This window comes from Rhinopithecus bieti, unplaced genomic scaffold (assembly GCF_001698545.2).
Source record: "Rhinopithecus bieti isolate Rb0 unplaced genomic scaffold, ASM169854v2 scaffold_19114, whole genome shotgun sequence".
NCBI classification, from domain to species: Eukaryota; Metazoa; Chordata; class Mammalia; order Primates; family Cercopithecidae; genus Rhinopithecus; species Rhinopithecus bieti.
The window spans coordinates 104,703-117,779 of NW_016809444.1; the positions used below are offsets into that span (position 1 = coordinate 104,703).

The 13,077-nt window shown below is 40.0% G+C and overlaps 1 protein-coding gene across 1 annotated transcript in view; it reads left to right on the forward strand.

Moving 5' to 3' along the window:
• Positions 1-1,828: 1,828 nt before the first annotated feature.
• LOC108540321 (putative uncharacterized protein DANCR) overlaps positions 1,829-13,077 on the forward strand; it is a 28,482-nt gene continuing 17,233 nt past the window's right edge. The window contains exon 1 of the mRNA XM_017889329.1: positions 1,829-1,898. Coding sequence (XP_017744818.1) covers positions 1,829-1,898 — 70 coding nt within the window. The remainder of the gene's footprint in view (positions 1,899-13,077) is intronic.

A 13,077-nucleotide genomic window follows, 5' to 3' on the forward strand; every position in this document is an offset into this window, starting at 1 on the left:
AAATATAAACAAAATTAGCTGGTGTGGTGGCACATGCCTGTAGTCCTAGCTGCTCAGGAGGCTGAGATGGGAGACTCATTTGAGCCTGGGAGGTCAAGGCTATAGTAAGCTGTGATGGTGCACTGCACTGCAGCCTAGGCAACAGAGTGAGACCTGCCTCAAAAAAAAAAAAAAAAAGTTTTAGTCAATAACCTTTTGTGGCTTTCCTGTGAAATGCCAAGTGCTATTAAAATAAAATGTTGGATACCTGCCAGTTTTGCTCATATTGTGTTCTGGGAATACCTACATCAAAATCAAGAAGTGTGTTAAAAGTGGGCCAGGCAGTGATGGCTCACATCTGTAATCCCAACAGTTTGGTAGGCCAAGGTGGGAGGATTGCTCAAGCCCAGGAGTTTGAGACTAGCCTGGACAAAATAGACCCTGTTACTATAAAGAGTAAAGAAAATTAGTTGGGTGTGGTGGCATGCACTTGTGGTCCAGCTACTTGGGAGGCCGAGGGAGGACTGCTTGAGTCCAGAAGTTCAGAGCTGCAGTGAGCCGTGATCATGCCACTGCATTCCAGCCTGGGCAACAGAGTGAGACCATATCTTTAAANTTTGTGGCTTTCCTGTGAAATGCCAAGTGCTATTAAAATAAAAATGTTGGATACCTGCCAGTTTTTGCTCATATTGTGTTCTGGGAATACCTACATCAAAATCAAGAAGTGTGTTAAAAGTGGGCCAGGCAGTGATGGCTCACATCTGTAATCCCAACAGTTTGGTAGGCCAAGGTGGGAGGATTGCTCAAGCCCAGGAGTTTGAGACTAGCCTGGACAAAATAGACCCTGTTACTATAAAGAGTAAAGAAAATTAGTTGGGTGTGGTGGCATGCACTTGTGGTCCAGCTACTTGGGAGGCCGAGGGAGGACTGCTTGAGTCCAGAAGTTCAGAGCTGCAGTGAGCCGTGATCATGCCACTGCATTCCAGCCTGGGCAACAGAGTGAGACCATATCTTTAAAAAAAAAAAAAAAAAAAAAAAAAAAAACATTTTGGGGCTCCTCTTAGGAGCCTATGAAATCGGATTTGTGATGGGGCCTAGAATTCTTTACCTTCAGCAAGTGTGTCAGGTGACTCACACACTAAAGTTTGACAACCAAGTTTCCAAGATCATGGAGTTTCTCTTGCATTTACAAGAAAAACAGAGGATAGAGAAGTTTAACAGTACCGTTAATAAAGCAATCAGCCAAATCTGGCATGTGGAAAACTCTGCAGGAAAACTGACCTGCTTTCTTCAAAAAGTCCAAGGTATATCCATCAACTCATGAATAGATAAACAAAATATGCTGTGTCCATATTTTGCAAAAATGCAATATTATTCAGTCATGAAATAGAATGAAGTATTGATATCTCCTACAACATAGATAGACCTTGAAAACATTATGCTAAGTGAAAAAAGGCAGATACAAAAGGCTACATCTTGTGTGGATTTCATTTACATGAAATATCCAGAATGGGGCAAATCCATACACAGAAAGTAGCGTTGCTGAGGGGAAGAGAGATGGGGAAAAGTTAAACATAAAAATGTTCTGGAATTAGATCATGGTGAGTGATCACATAACTCTAGGAATATACTAAAAGCCACTGACTTGTGCATTTAAAAGGGTGACTTTTATGACACCTGAATTATATGTCACAAACTGTTATTAAAAAGTTAAAGGCATAAAAAAGGGTCATTTTTTCTAGACTAAAAAAGGCTTAAAAAACACAAAGGAGGCATAAGAACTAAACAAAATGAATAGACTTTGTTTGAATCCTAATTCAAGTAAACTTTAAAATGACATTTTTAGACAATGGGGGAATTTGAATGTGGACTTGGATTTACTTTTAAATTTCTTGGCAATCATCTGGCATTGTTGTCAGGTATGATTGTCTTTTTGTATTAGAGTTCTGTAGAAGGACAGGACTAATAGAATACATGTATATATGAAGGGGAGTTTATTACGGAGTATTGACTTATACGATCACAAGGTGAAGTCCCACAGTAGGCCGTTTGCAAGCTGAGGAGCAACGAATCCAGTACAAGTCCCAAAACCTGAAAAGTAGTGCAGCCTTCAGTCTGTGGCCGAAGGCTCAAGAGCCCCTGGCATAGGTCCAAGAGTCCAAAAGCTGAAGAACTTGGAGTCTGATGTTCAAGGACAGGAAGCATCCAGCATGGGAGAATGACGGAGGCCAGAAGACTTAGCCAGTCTAGTCCTTCCACGTTCCTCTGCCTCCTTTAATCCTAGCCATGCTAGCAGCTGATTAGATGGTGACCACCCAGATTGAGGGTGGGTCTGCTTCTCCCAGTCTGCTGACTCAAATGTTAATCTCTTTTGGCAACACCCTCACAGGCCCACCCAGGATCAATACTTTTTATCCTTCAATTCAAGCAAGTTGACACTCAATATTAAGCATCACATTTTTCTTTTGAGATGAATACTAAAATGTTTAGGAGTGAAATAATGTAATATCTGGGATTTGCTTTAAAATACTTTGACAAAAGGGGTGATAGATGGGACAAATATGCAAAGTAAATATTTTTGTTGATTTTGTTGGCTGGAAGATAAATATATAGGGGCTTATTGAACTTTTTTTGTGTATGTTTGAAAATCTTTATAATAAAAAGTTCAGAATAGACCAGAAGTTCAAGACCAGCTTGGGCAACATGGTGAAACCCTGTTTCTACAAAAATTAATACAATTAGCCAGGTATGGTGGTATGCACCTGTAGTCCCAGCTACTCAGGAGGCTAAGGCGGAACAATCACTTGACCCATCTTGTGATCAAGGCTGCTTTGAGCTATGATTGCACCACTGCACTCTAGCCTGGGTGAAAGAGTGATGCCCTATCTAAAAATTAAAAAGTTAAGACTAAAGGAACTCAGGATTTCTTGATTGTCTTATTTTACTGTGATTCAAAAAATTTCACTTGTACTACTGAACACCAAAGTGTTAGGATGAGATTGAAGGGCAAATATTACAAGCTAGTTCTTACTTTTTAGCTCTTCTGCAGGGAAGGGCCAGAGGGATGAATTTTGAATGCTTCCATTAACTGGGAGAAATTAATGGACAGAATAGAAAGGCACTGGGTTTAAAGTTTCTTGGTCATTTTTTTTTAAGCGAGATCACTTAAATTAAAATTCTAAGCCACTTGAAATTCTAAGAGCATGAAATTATTGTTTACTAATAGCAAAGGCAAACTAGAGAGATCGTTTAAAGGACTTCCATAACTTTTTTGAAGCTGATTGTAAATGGGCTCACAATACTGTCAAAGCTTTACTAGACTCTATCCCCTTAGTTTTCCAAAAAGTAGTTGATTGGAACAAAATACAACATGCTGAAAAAATCCCGTTGATCACTATGGGAAATCTGAAAGAATGTTTAAACAATATTCAGGCCTATGAAAAGAAAGTTATGCTAACCATCAAAATGATACTCTCCTTAACTCAAACTTTATAAATGAATCAGATGAAGAAGTGGCAACTATAATAAAGACACAATGCCCCAGTTGGGCTACCTCTCAAACTCATAATCTAGTTAATCCATTGTTCTATACTGTAACCAAAGAAGAAAAGGAAAGGGAAGTTAAATCAAGAGGAAAAATAAATAAGTCATGAGTTTACAACTAAAACAATTGTCCAGGCTGGTGTAGGGGCTCATGCTTGTAATCCCAGCAATTTGGGAGGCCGAGGTAGGTGGAGCTCTTGAGTTCAGGGGCTCCAGATCAGCCTGTGTGACATGGCAAAATCCCATTTCTACAAAATAAAAATACACAATTGTCCAATCAATTTACAACCCCTACACAACCTAGTAAGTTCCCAAAGTGACCCAAATCAACCACTTTTCAATTACTAAAAAAAGTCTGAACATTTCAGGATTATATAATACTAGCATCTCTTTTCAAGAAGAGGGATATGTATTTAGAATTAGAAGATAAAATATAATTATTATGTCCCCCAAAATTTTCAAAACCTGATCATTTTAAACCATAAATTGCAATTCATATTGTCACAGAGAAAGCTAAATTGGTAAATAATTTAAAAATTACAAGAGCTGTTAAAAGTAGTATCTGATCTCACAGGGCCAGGTGGCTCATTCCTATAATCCCAGCACTTTAGGAGCTCAAGGCAGGCAGATCACTTGAGGCCAGGAGTTCGAGACCAGCCTGGCCAACATGGCAAAACCCCATCTTTACTAAAAATGCAAAAACTAGCCAGGCGTGATGATGCATGCCTGTAATCCCAGCTACTTGGACAATTGAGGCACAAGAATCACTTAAACCTGGGAGGTCGAGGTTGCAATGAGAGGAGATCATGCCACTGCCCTCCAGTCTGGGTGACAAAGTGAGACCCTGTCTCAAAAAAAAAAAAAAAAAAAGTAATATCTGATCTCTTTGGTTTTGGGGAATCAAGGATTACTTTGTGCTGTGAGAGAGAATTTGACTTTAGTGTATGCAGTGTCTGACAAGTCACTGCAAAAGCTGCAGTTTGGGGAGTGGCTAACAATAGTCTCAGTGAATGCTTGTTAATGAAGAGTGCTACTTATTTCTCTGTGCACGTAGGTAAAAAGGCAGGTTTGAACATTTGTGAGGACACTCGCCACCAAGAGATAAGACTCCTGACAGGGAAAGGCTGATCACAGAGGGGGCTGATTGGCATCATTTCACCCGCCAGTAACAAAGGAATGTCTTCGTGGTGAAAGGCACTGTGGAAGCATTGCATGGCCCAGTTCCAGGGGATTTCCCCTTATTAGGGAACCTAGGATTGTAAAAGTGGGATCCTTGATTTTTTTTGTTTTTATTTTTGAGACAGAATCTCACTCTGTCACCCAGGCTGGAGTGCAGTGGCACAATGTCGGCTCACTGCAACCTCCGTCTCCTGGGTTTAAGTGATTCTTCTGCCTTAGCCTCCCGAGTAGTTGGGACTACAGGCGCATACCACCGCACCTGTTTTTTTTTTTTGGGGGGGGGGGCGTTGTATTTTTAGTAGAGATGGGCTTCACTGTGTTAGCCAGGAAGGTCTCGATCTCCTGACCTCGTGATCCGCCTACCTCGGCCTCCCAAAGTGTTGGGATTATAGGCATGAGCCACCGTGCCTGGCCAGGGATCCTTGATTTTTAAAGATCTAGATGTGCTGCCTTCCAGCTGTGCCTGCTTTTCATATATTTAAATATTAGGCCCTGGTAACTGCAAAGGTTTCCTTTGTTTGCCTTGTTCATTAAAGGGCTCCACCTTGAAGTCAGTAATCTACTCAAGAGAAAAATTAAGTGGAAAAGAACACCTATCTAACCAGATTGGTATCCAAAATACAATGTTCTTAGCTGGCTATACTGAAATTCTTTGTAAAATAAATCTACATCTATAAAGGAAACCTCCATTTGTAAGGACATCTCCCTCACTGTACCTAAACCACTAGAAACTTTTGAGAAAACATTAGTCTAAAGTAAATATGACAAATATTGCCTTTATTTAAGATATTTAACATAGGCCTTTACCTATAAATGGTGTTTACATCTAACTTCTGTGTCTTTAAATAAAAATTCTCACATAAGAGTCATGTCTTTAAAAGTACAAATTTAACATTGCCTAGCTAATATTGTTTAGAGCTTGATTGTCTAAAGAGGGTAGAAAAACTATTTGAAAATTGGCTTAAAAAGAGCATTATGAAGTTGTAAAATACACTTCTGTGTGTATGTCTATATGTTTATGTGTCATGTATGTGATATTTCATTACAAAGATGTATGAAAAGCTCTAATCATTGGTTTTAAAAGTTAACACTTAAATATTTAATCAGAAAAATAGAAACAAACTCAAATGCCTTTAGTTTACATGACTCGGGTGAATGCGCGGTAAATAAGACTAGTTTAATATTGTTGGTTTAATGAAAACAGTTGTGTGTCTTCTACTCAACAAAATATGCATGTATTTAACTTTAGGGTTCCTGCTTAGGTGCCAACTACCTAACATTCACAGACTGTAAAAATGGTTAATAAATAGCTTGAGATAATAGCTAGCTTTGTTTAATGAACTATTCAAGCATAATTGTTAAAAATGAATAACTTAGGCCAGGTGGGGTGGCTCGCGCCTGTAATCCCAGCACTTTGGGAGGCCAAGGCAGGTGGATCACCTGAGGTCAGGAGTTTGAGACCAGCCTAGGCAACATGGTGAAACTCCATCTCTACTGAAAATACAAAATTAGCCAGGCATGGTGGCACATGCCTATAATCACAGCTACTTGGGAGGCTGAGGCAGGAGAATCACTTGAACCTGGGAGCTGGATGCTGTGGTGAGCTGAGATCATGCCACTGCACTCCAGTCTGGGCAGTAGGGTAAGACTCCATCTCAAAAAAAAAGAATGAATAAATTACATGAATGTAAATGGGATACAAGTTTATAAATGAACTCCGTAGTTCCAAAAATATTTTCAGAAACTTGATCTTAAAGTCATGCTGTGTTAAATTAAGTAATAGATAATCATAAAATGTCTGAGTCATTTATATGATATAGAAAAGCTATATCTAAATCTGTTAATTAGAAAATTGAGGAAACATCTTTCTAAAAATTATGAAATGGTTTAAATTTATAAATACGGGCATAAACTCTACACCAAAAATAAAATTCTAAGCCCCCACCAACCAACTGGACCCCTGCTTGGCTAAGGGCATTCTAAAGTAAACCTGATTGAATAGGAGAATATTTAAGGGGAAAAATAGTGGGCTAGGTGTGGTGGCTCATGCCTGTAATCCCAGCACTTTGGGAGGCTGAGGCAGGCAGATCACCTGGGGTCAAGAGTTCGAGACTAGCCTGGCCAAAATGAAACCCCATCTCTACTAAAAATACAAAAATTAGCTGGGCGTGGTGGTGGGTACCTGTAATCCCAACTATTCGGGAGGCTGAGGCATGATAATTGCTTGAAGCCAGGAGGTGGAGGTTACAGTAAGCTGATATCACGCCACTGCACTGCAGCCTGGGTGACAGAGCGAGATTCAGTCTCAAACACAAACAGACAAAAAAAAAGAACAACAAAAAAAGGGGAGAAATATTAAGAAGAAAGAGAGAGAGAGAAAAGAAAAGAAAAAAAAGAAAGGCAAGGCAAAGCAAAGCAAGGCAATTTGGAATTCAGGCACAGCTGACCAGGATTAACATAAAAACAGAGACTTTAAGACTGACAAAACAGACTTTTTGTAGCAATAAGACATCAGCATGACAGGTAGTAGGCCCTGAAAGAAATTGAAGTTTTACCCCAAAATATAAATATATTTCTTTTTTATTTTTCTTTGTTTTTTTTTTTTTTTTTTTTTTGAGACAGGGTCTCCACTCTTGGTCACCCAGGTTGGAGTGCAGTGTGCAAATTCCTTGGGCTTACTAACAACCTCCACTTCCAGGTTCCAAGCAGTCCTCCCACCCCAGCCTCTCTAGTAGGCTGAGGATCAAAAACATGCTCCACCACACCTGGATAATTTTTTTTTTTTTTTTTTTTTTTTTTGTGTAGAGATGGGTTTTGCCATGTTGCCCAGGCTGGTCTTGAACTCCTGAGCTCAGGAGATCCACCTGCCTCAACCTCCCAAAGTACTGGAAGTACAGGTATGAACCACCATACACGACCTCCCAAAATATATTTCTTTGACATATTTTGAAATGGCACTGCAAAGCTATCTCTTGTACAAAAAAAATACCTTCTGTCGAGAACGCCTTTCCCTTTCTAGGTCTTCTTTCTGATCCAGGAGTGAATTAACAGAGTTTGGCGCCTTTAAGAAACACAATCTATTTATTCTGAAGCCTGCTACCCGGAGACTTCATCTGCATTATAAGATCCTTGGTCTGCACAACCCTTGACCTTAGCCCAGATACCCTCTTCTACTGATTTCAGGTCTTTCATTAAGATCTTTCAACCAATTGCTAGTCAGAAAACCTTTGAATCCACCTATGACCTGGAAACCTCTGCTTTGAGTTGCATGAGGGGGAACTTTATGTGTTCAAAATGACAACAGGAAAAAAAAGTAAATTTTGTCCTAAGGTAAGATGCCAATATAAAAGGAAACACAGGACAAAACTGACGCTTTAAGCAAATTTTAGAAAATTTGTGGAAAACTCATCTTAGGAAAGAAATTGTGTTTGTGATCAAGTTGGCTAAAATTAGAACGAAATTATATTTAAGTTATTTTTCTAAAAATTGAGCCATAGGAGCACTCATGGGCATAGAGACTGCCAGACCTGTACCCACCTGTGCCCTGTCCCCACACCAACATTGCTGCCAGTGCAAAACTGTGTGGGAGACCAGTAGACCCATCCTCACCCCCAGTAGCAGCTGCCGGCTGCACAGAGAGTGCACAGAGTTTCATGCCTACCAGCACCCCACCCTCGTGCTAACACCAGCCCTGGAGCAAACACGTGCACAGACAATGGGGGGACCCCTGGCTGGCCACACTATCCTGCCACCATCACCACTGCAAACACCCACACAGAAGTTGGCACCCCTGAACCTGCCAGCACCTCACTGCAGCCAATGAGTGTGCACCCTGCCATGCTACCCATGCTGCTGGCACATGCAAACAAGGATGGATCCCACAGCCACTTCCCTGCAAAGTTCCGTGGCTGGTACCACCCATCAGATTCTTGTGAACACTGCTTCAGGAACAACTTGGCTCTTCCAGCACGGCAGGTTCCTAACTTCCAGGGACCACAGAAAAAAAGCCAGGGGTCTGAAATCAACACCCCAGAGTTAGAACACACAGTCCAGGAGTTCTGAGCTGAGCCTTGGCTCCCTGAAATCCTCCAGAAACAAACCCAGTCAACTGAACCCACCTTATACCACAATTAAATCTCCAAGAACATAAAATGGAATAAAAGAAAAAATAAAACTTATCTAAAAGTCAGCAACTACAAAGATTGAAGGAATATTAGCCCAGAAAGATGAGAAAGAACTAGTACAAAAACTCTGACAACTCAAAAAACTATAGTGTCTTATTACCTCCAAAGGATTGGACTAGTACCTAAACAGGCTGAGATGGCCAAAATTACAGAAATAGAATTCAGAATCTGGATAGAAAATGAAGATTATTGATATACAGGAGAAAGTTGAAATCTAATCAAAGGAATCTAAGGATTACAATAAAATGATACAGGAACTGATAGACAAAATGACCATTACAACAAAGAACCAAATTTATTTGATAGAATTGTAAAACATTCTATGAGAATTTCATAATGCAATCCCAAGTATTAACAGCAGAACTGACCAAGCTGAGGAAAGAATCTCAGACCTTGAAGACCTCCTTGAAGACCTCTGAAATAACTCCATTAGAGAAAAAGAGAGAAAAAACAATAAACAAGAAGGAACAACCACTGAGTAATATAGAATTATGTAAAGAGACCCAATATATAACTCATTGATGTGCCTGACAAACAGGGAAGGAAACCAAGCAACTTTGAAAACATATTTCAGGGCTGGGTGTGGTGGCTCACACCTGTAATTCCAGCACCTTTGGGAGGCTTGAAGTGGGTGGAGCACTTGAGGTTAGGAGTTTGAGACCAGCCTGACCAACATGGTGAAACCTTATCTCTACTAAAAATACAAAAATTAGCTGGGCATGGTAGTGCACGCCTGTAATCCCAGCTACTCGGGAGGCTGAGGCAGGAGAATTACTTGAACCCAGGAGGCGGAGGTTGCAGTGAGCCAAGATCATGCCACTGCACTCCAGTCTGGGCAACAGAGTGAAATTCTGTCTCAAAAAAAAAAAAAAAAAAACCTTCAGGATATCGTCCATGAAAATGTCCCCAACCTCACTAGAGGCCAATATTAAAATTCGGGAAAGACAGAGAACCCCTGCAAAACACTACATAAAAAGACCATCCCCAAGACACACAGACGTCAGATTCTCTAAGGTTGAAATGAAAGAAAAAAAAGTGGCTGGAGAGAAGGAGCAGGTTGCCTACAAAGAGCACCCCATAAGACTAACAGCACACCTGTTAGCAGAAACTCTACAAGCCAGAAGAGATTGGGGGTCCATATTCAGCATTCCCAAAGAAAAGAGTTTTCAACCAAGAATCTCATATGTGGCCAAACTAAGCTTTATAAGTGAAGGAGAAATAAGATCCTTTTCAGACAAGCAAATGCTAAGGGAATTCATTATCATCAGACTTGCCTTACAAGACATTTTGAAGGGTGTGCTAAATATGGAAAGGAAAGATTGTTACAAGCTGCTAAAAATCACATTTAAATACATAAACCAGTGACACTACAAAGCAACCACACAAACACCTCTGCATAATAACCATGATAACAGGACCGAATCCACACACATTAATACTAACCTTGAATGTAAACTGGCTAAATAACCCAATTAAAAGGCACAGAGTGGAAAGCTGGATAAAGAAGCAAAACCCAATTGTATGCTGTATTCAAGAGACCCATCTCACATGCAATGACACCAGTGACATCCCTTCAATGTAAAGGCATGGAGGAAAACTCTACCAAGCAAATGAAAAACAGAAAAAAATTGAAAGGTTGCTATTCTAATTTCAGACAAAATAGACTTTAAACTAACAAAGATAAAAAAAAAGACAAAGAATGCATTACATAATGGTAAAGGGCTCAATTCAACAAGAAGATCTAACTATCTTAAATATATACTCACTCAACATAGGATTGCCCAGACACATAAAGCAAGTTCTCAGAGACAAATGAAGAGATTTCAATAACCACACAATAATAGTGGAAGATATTAACATCCCACTGACAGTATTAGATGGATCATCAAGGCAGAAAACTAACAAATATATTCAGGACCTTAACACTTGACAAAATGGACCAAATAGACATCTACAGAACTCTCCACCTGAAAACAACAAAATATACATTCTTCTAATCTGTACATGGCACATACTATAAAATCAACCACACAACTGGGCATGAAACAACCTTCAGCAACTACAAAAACACCAAAGTCATACCAACCACACACTCAGACAATAGTTCAATAAAAATAGAAATCATTCAAAACCACATGATTAAACAAAAAATACACAACCTGCTCCTGAATGACTTTTGGGGAAATAATGAAATTAGAGCTGAAATCAAAAAATTCTTAGAAACTAGTAAGAACAAAGATGCAATGTACCAGAATCTCTGGGACACATCCAACACAGTGTTAGGAGAAACATTTGTATAACTAAATGTCCACTTCGAAAAGTCAGATCTCAAATTAACAACCTGACATAAAGTCTGCAGGAGTAAGAGAAACAAGAGTATACTAACCCCAAAGCTAGGAGAAAACAAGGAATAACCAAAATCAGAGCTGAACTGAAGGAAATTTAGATGCAAAAAAAAAAAACATACAAAAAGATCAATGAATCCAGGAGCTTATTTGAAAGAATTAATAAGATTGATAGCCTGGTAGCTAGACTAATAATAAAGGAGAGAAGATCCAGATAAATACAATCAGAATTGACAAAGGGGATGTTATCACTGAACCCACAGAAATTACAAAAATACCCTCAGAGACTATTACAAACACCTGTATGCACACAAACTGGAAAACCTAGAAGAAATGGATAAATTCCTGAAAATATACAATTTCATAAGGTTACACTAGAAAGAGACTGAATCCTTGAACAGACCAATAATGAGTTCCAAAAGTGAATTAGTATTAAAAGGCTAACAACCAGAAAAAGGCCAGGACCAGATGGATTCACAGCCTAATTCTACTAGATGTACAAAGAAGAACTGGTACTATTTCTATTGAAAGTATTCCAAAAAACTGAGGAGGATAGTCTCATTTCTAACTCATTCTATAAGGTTAGCATCATCTGATACCAAAACCTGGCAGAGACACAACATAAAAAGGAAATTTCAGGCCAATATCCTTGATGAACATTGATGCCAAAATACTCAACAAAATATGAGCAAAGTGAATCCAACTGCACTTCAAAAAGCTAATCCACTACAATCAAGTAGGCTTTATCCATAGGATACAAGCTTGGTTCAACATGCACAAATCAATAAATGTTATTCACCACATACACAGAACTAAAAACAAAACCATGGCTGGGTGCAGTGGCTTATGCCTGTAATTCAGCACTTTGGGAGACCAAGGCAGGAGGACCACTTGAGCCCAGGAGTTTGAGACCAGCCTGGGTAACATGGTGAAACTCCATCTCTACAAAAAAATACAAAAGTTAGCAGGGCATGGTGGCATGCACCTGGAGCTGGAGAGAAGGTGCTCACCTACCAAGAGAACCCCAAAAGGCTAACAGCCTGTTAGCAGAAACCCTACAAGCCTATTATCATTTCTCCAGAAGTCATTCCCCAGTCATCCCCCAGAATCATTTCCCCAGTTACTCAGCAGGCTGAGAGAGGAGGATTGTCTGACTGGGAGGTCAAGGCTGCAGTGAGCTGTGATCATATCACTGTACTCCAGTCTGGGCAAGAGTGAGACTCTATCTCAAAAAAAACAGAAAAGCAGGCCGAGTACAGTGGCTCACACTTGTAATCCCAACACTTTGGGAGGCCGAGGCAGGTGGATCACAAGGTCAGGAGTTTGAGGCCAGCCTGGCCAACATAGTGAAAACACGTCTCCAGTAAAATACAAAAAACTAGCAGAGGTTGTAGTGAGCCGAGATCATGCCACTGCACTCCAGCCCAGTTCAAGACTCTGTCTCAAAAAACAAAACAAAACAAACAAACAAACAAAAAACAGAAAACAAAATCCATGATCATCTCAAGTGATACAGAAAAGGCTTTTGACAAAATTCAACATCCCTTCACATTAAAAAATCATTGCTGGGCAGGGTGGCTGACGCCTGTAATCTCAGCACTTTGGGAGGCCGAGGCGGGCAGATCACGAGGTCAGGAGTTCAAGACCAGCCTGACCAACATAGTGAAACCCCGCCTCTATTAAAAATATAAAAATTAGCCGGGCATGGTGGTGTGCGCCTATAATCCCAGCTACTTGGGAGGCTGAAGCAGGAGAATTGCTTGAACCTGGGAGTGGAGGTTTCAGTGAAATGAGATTGCACCACTACACTCCAGCCTAGGTGACAGAGCGAGACTCTGTCTCAAAAA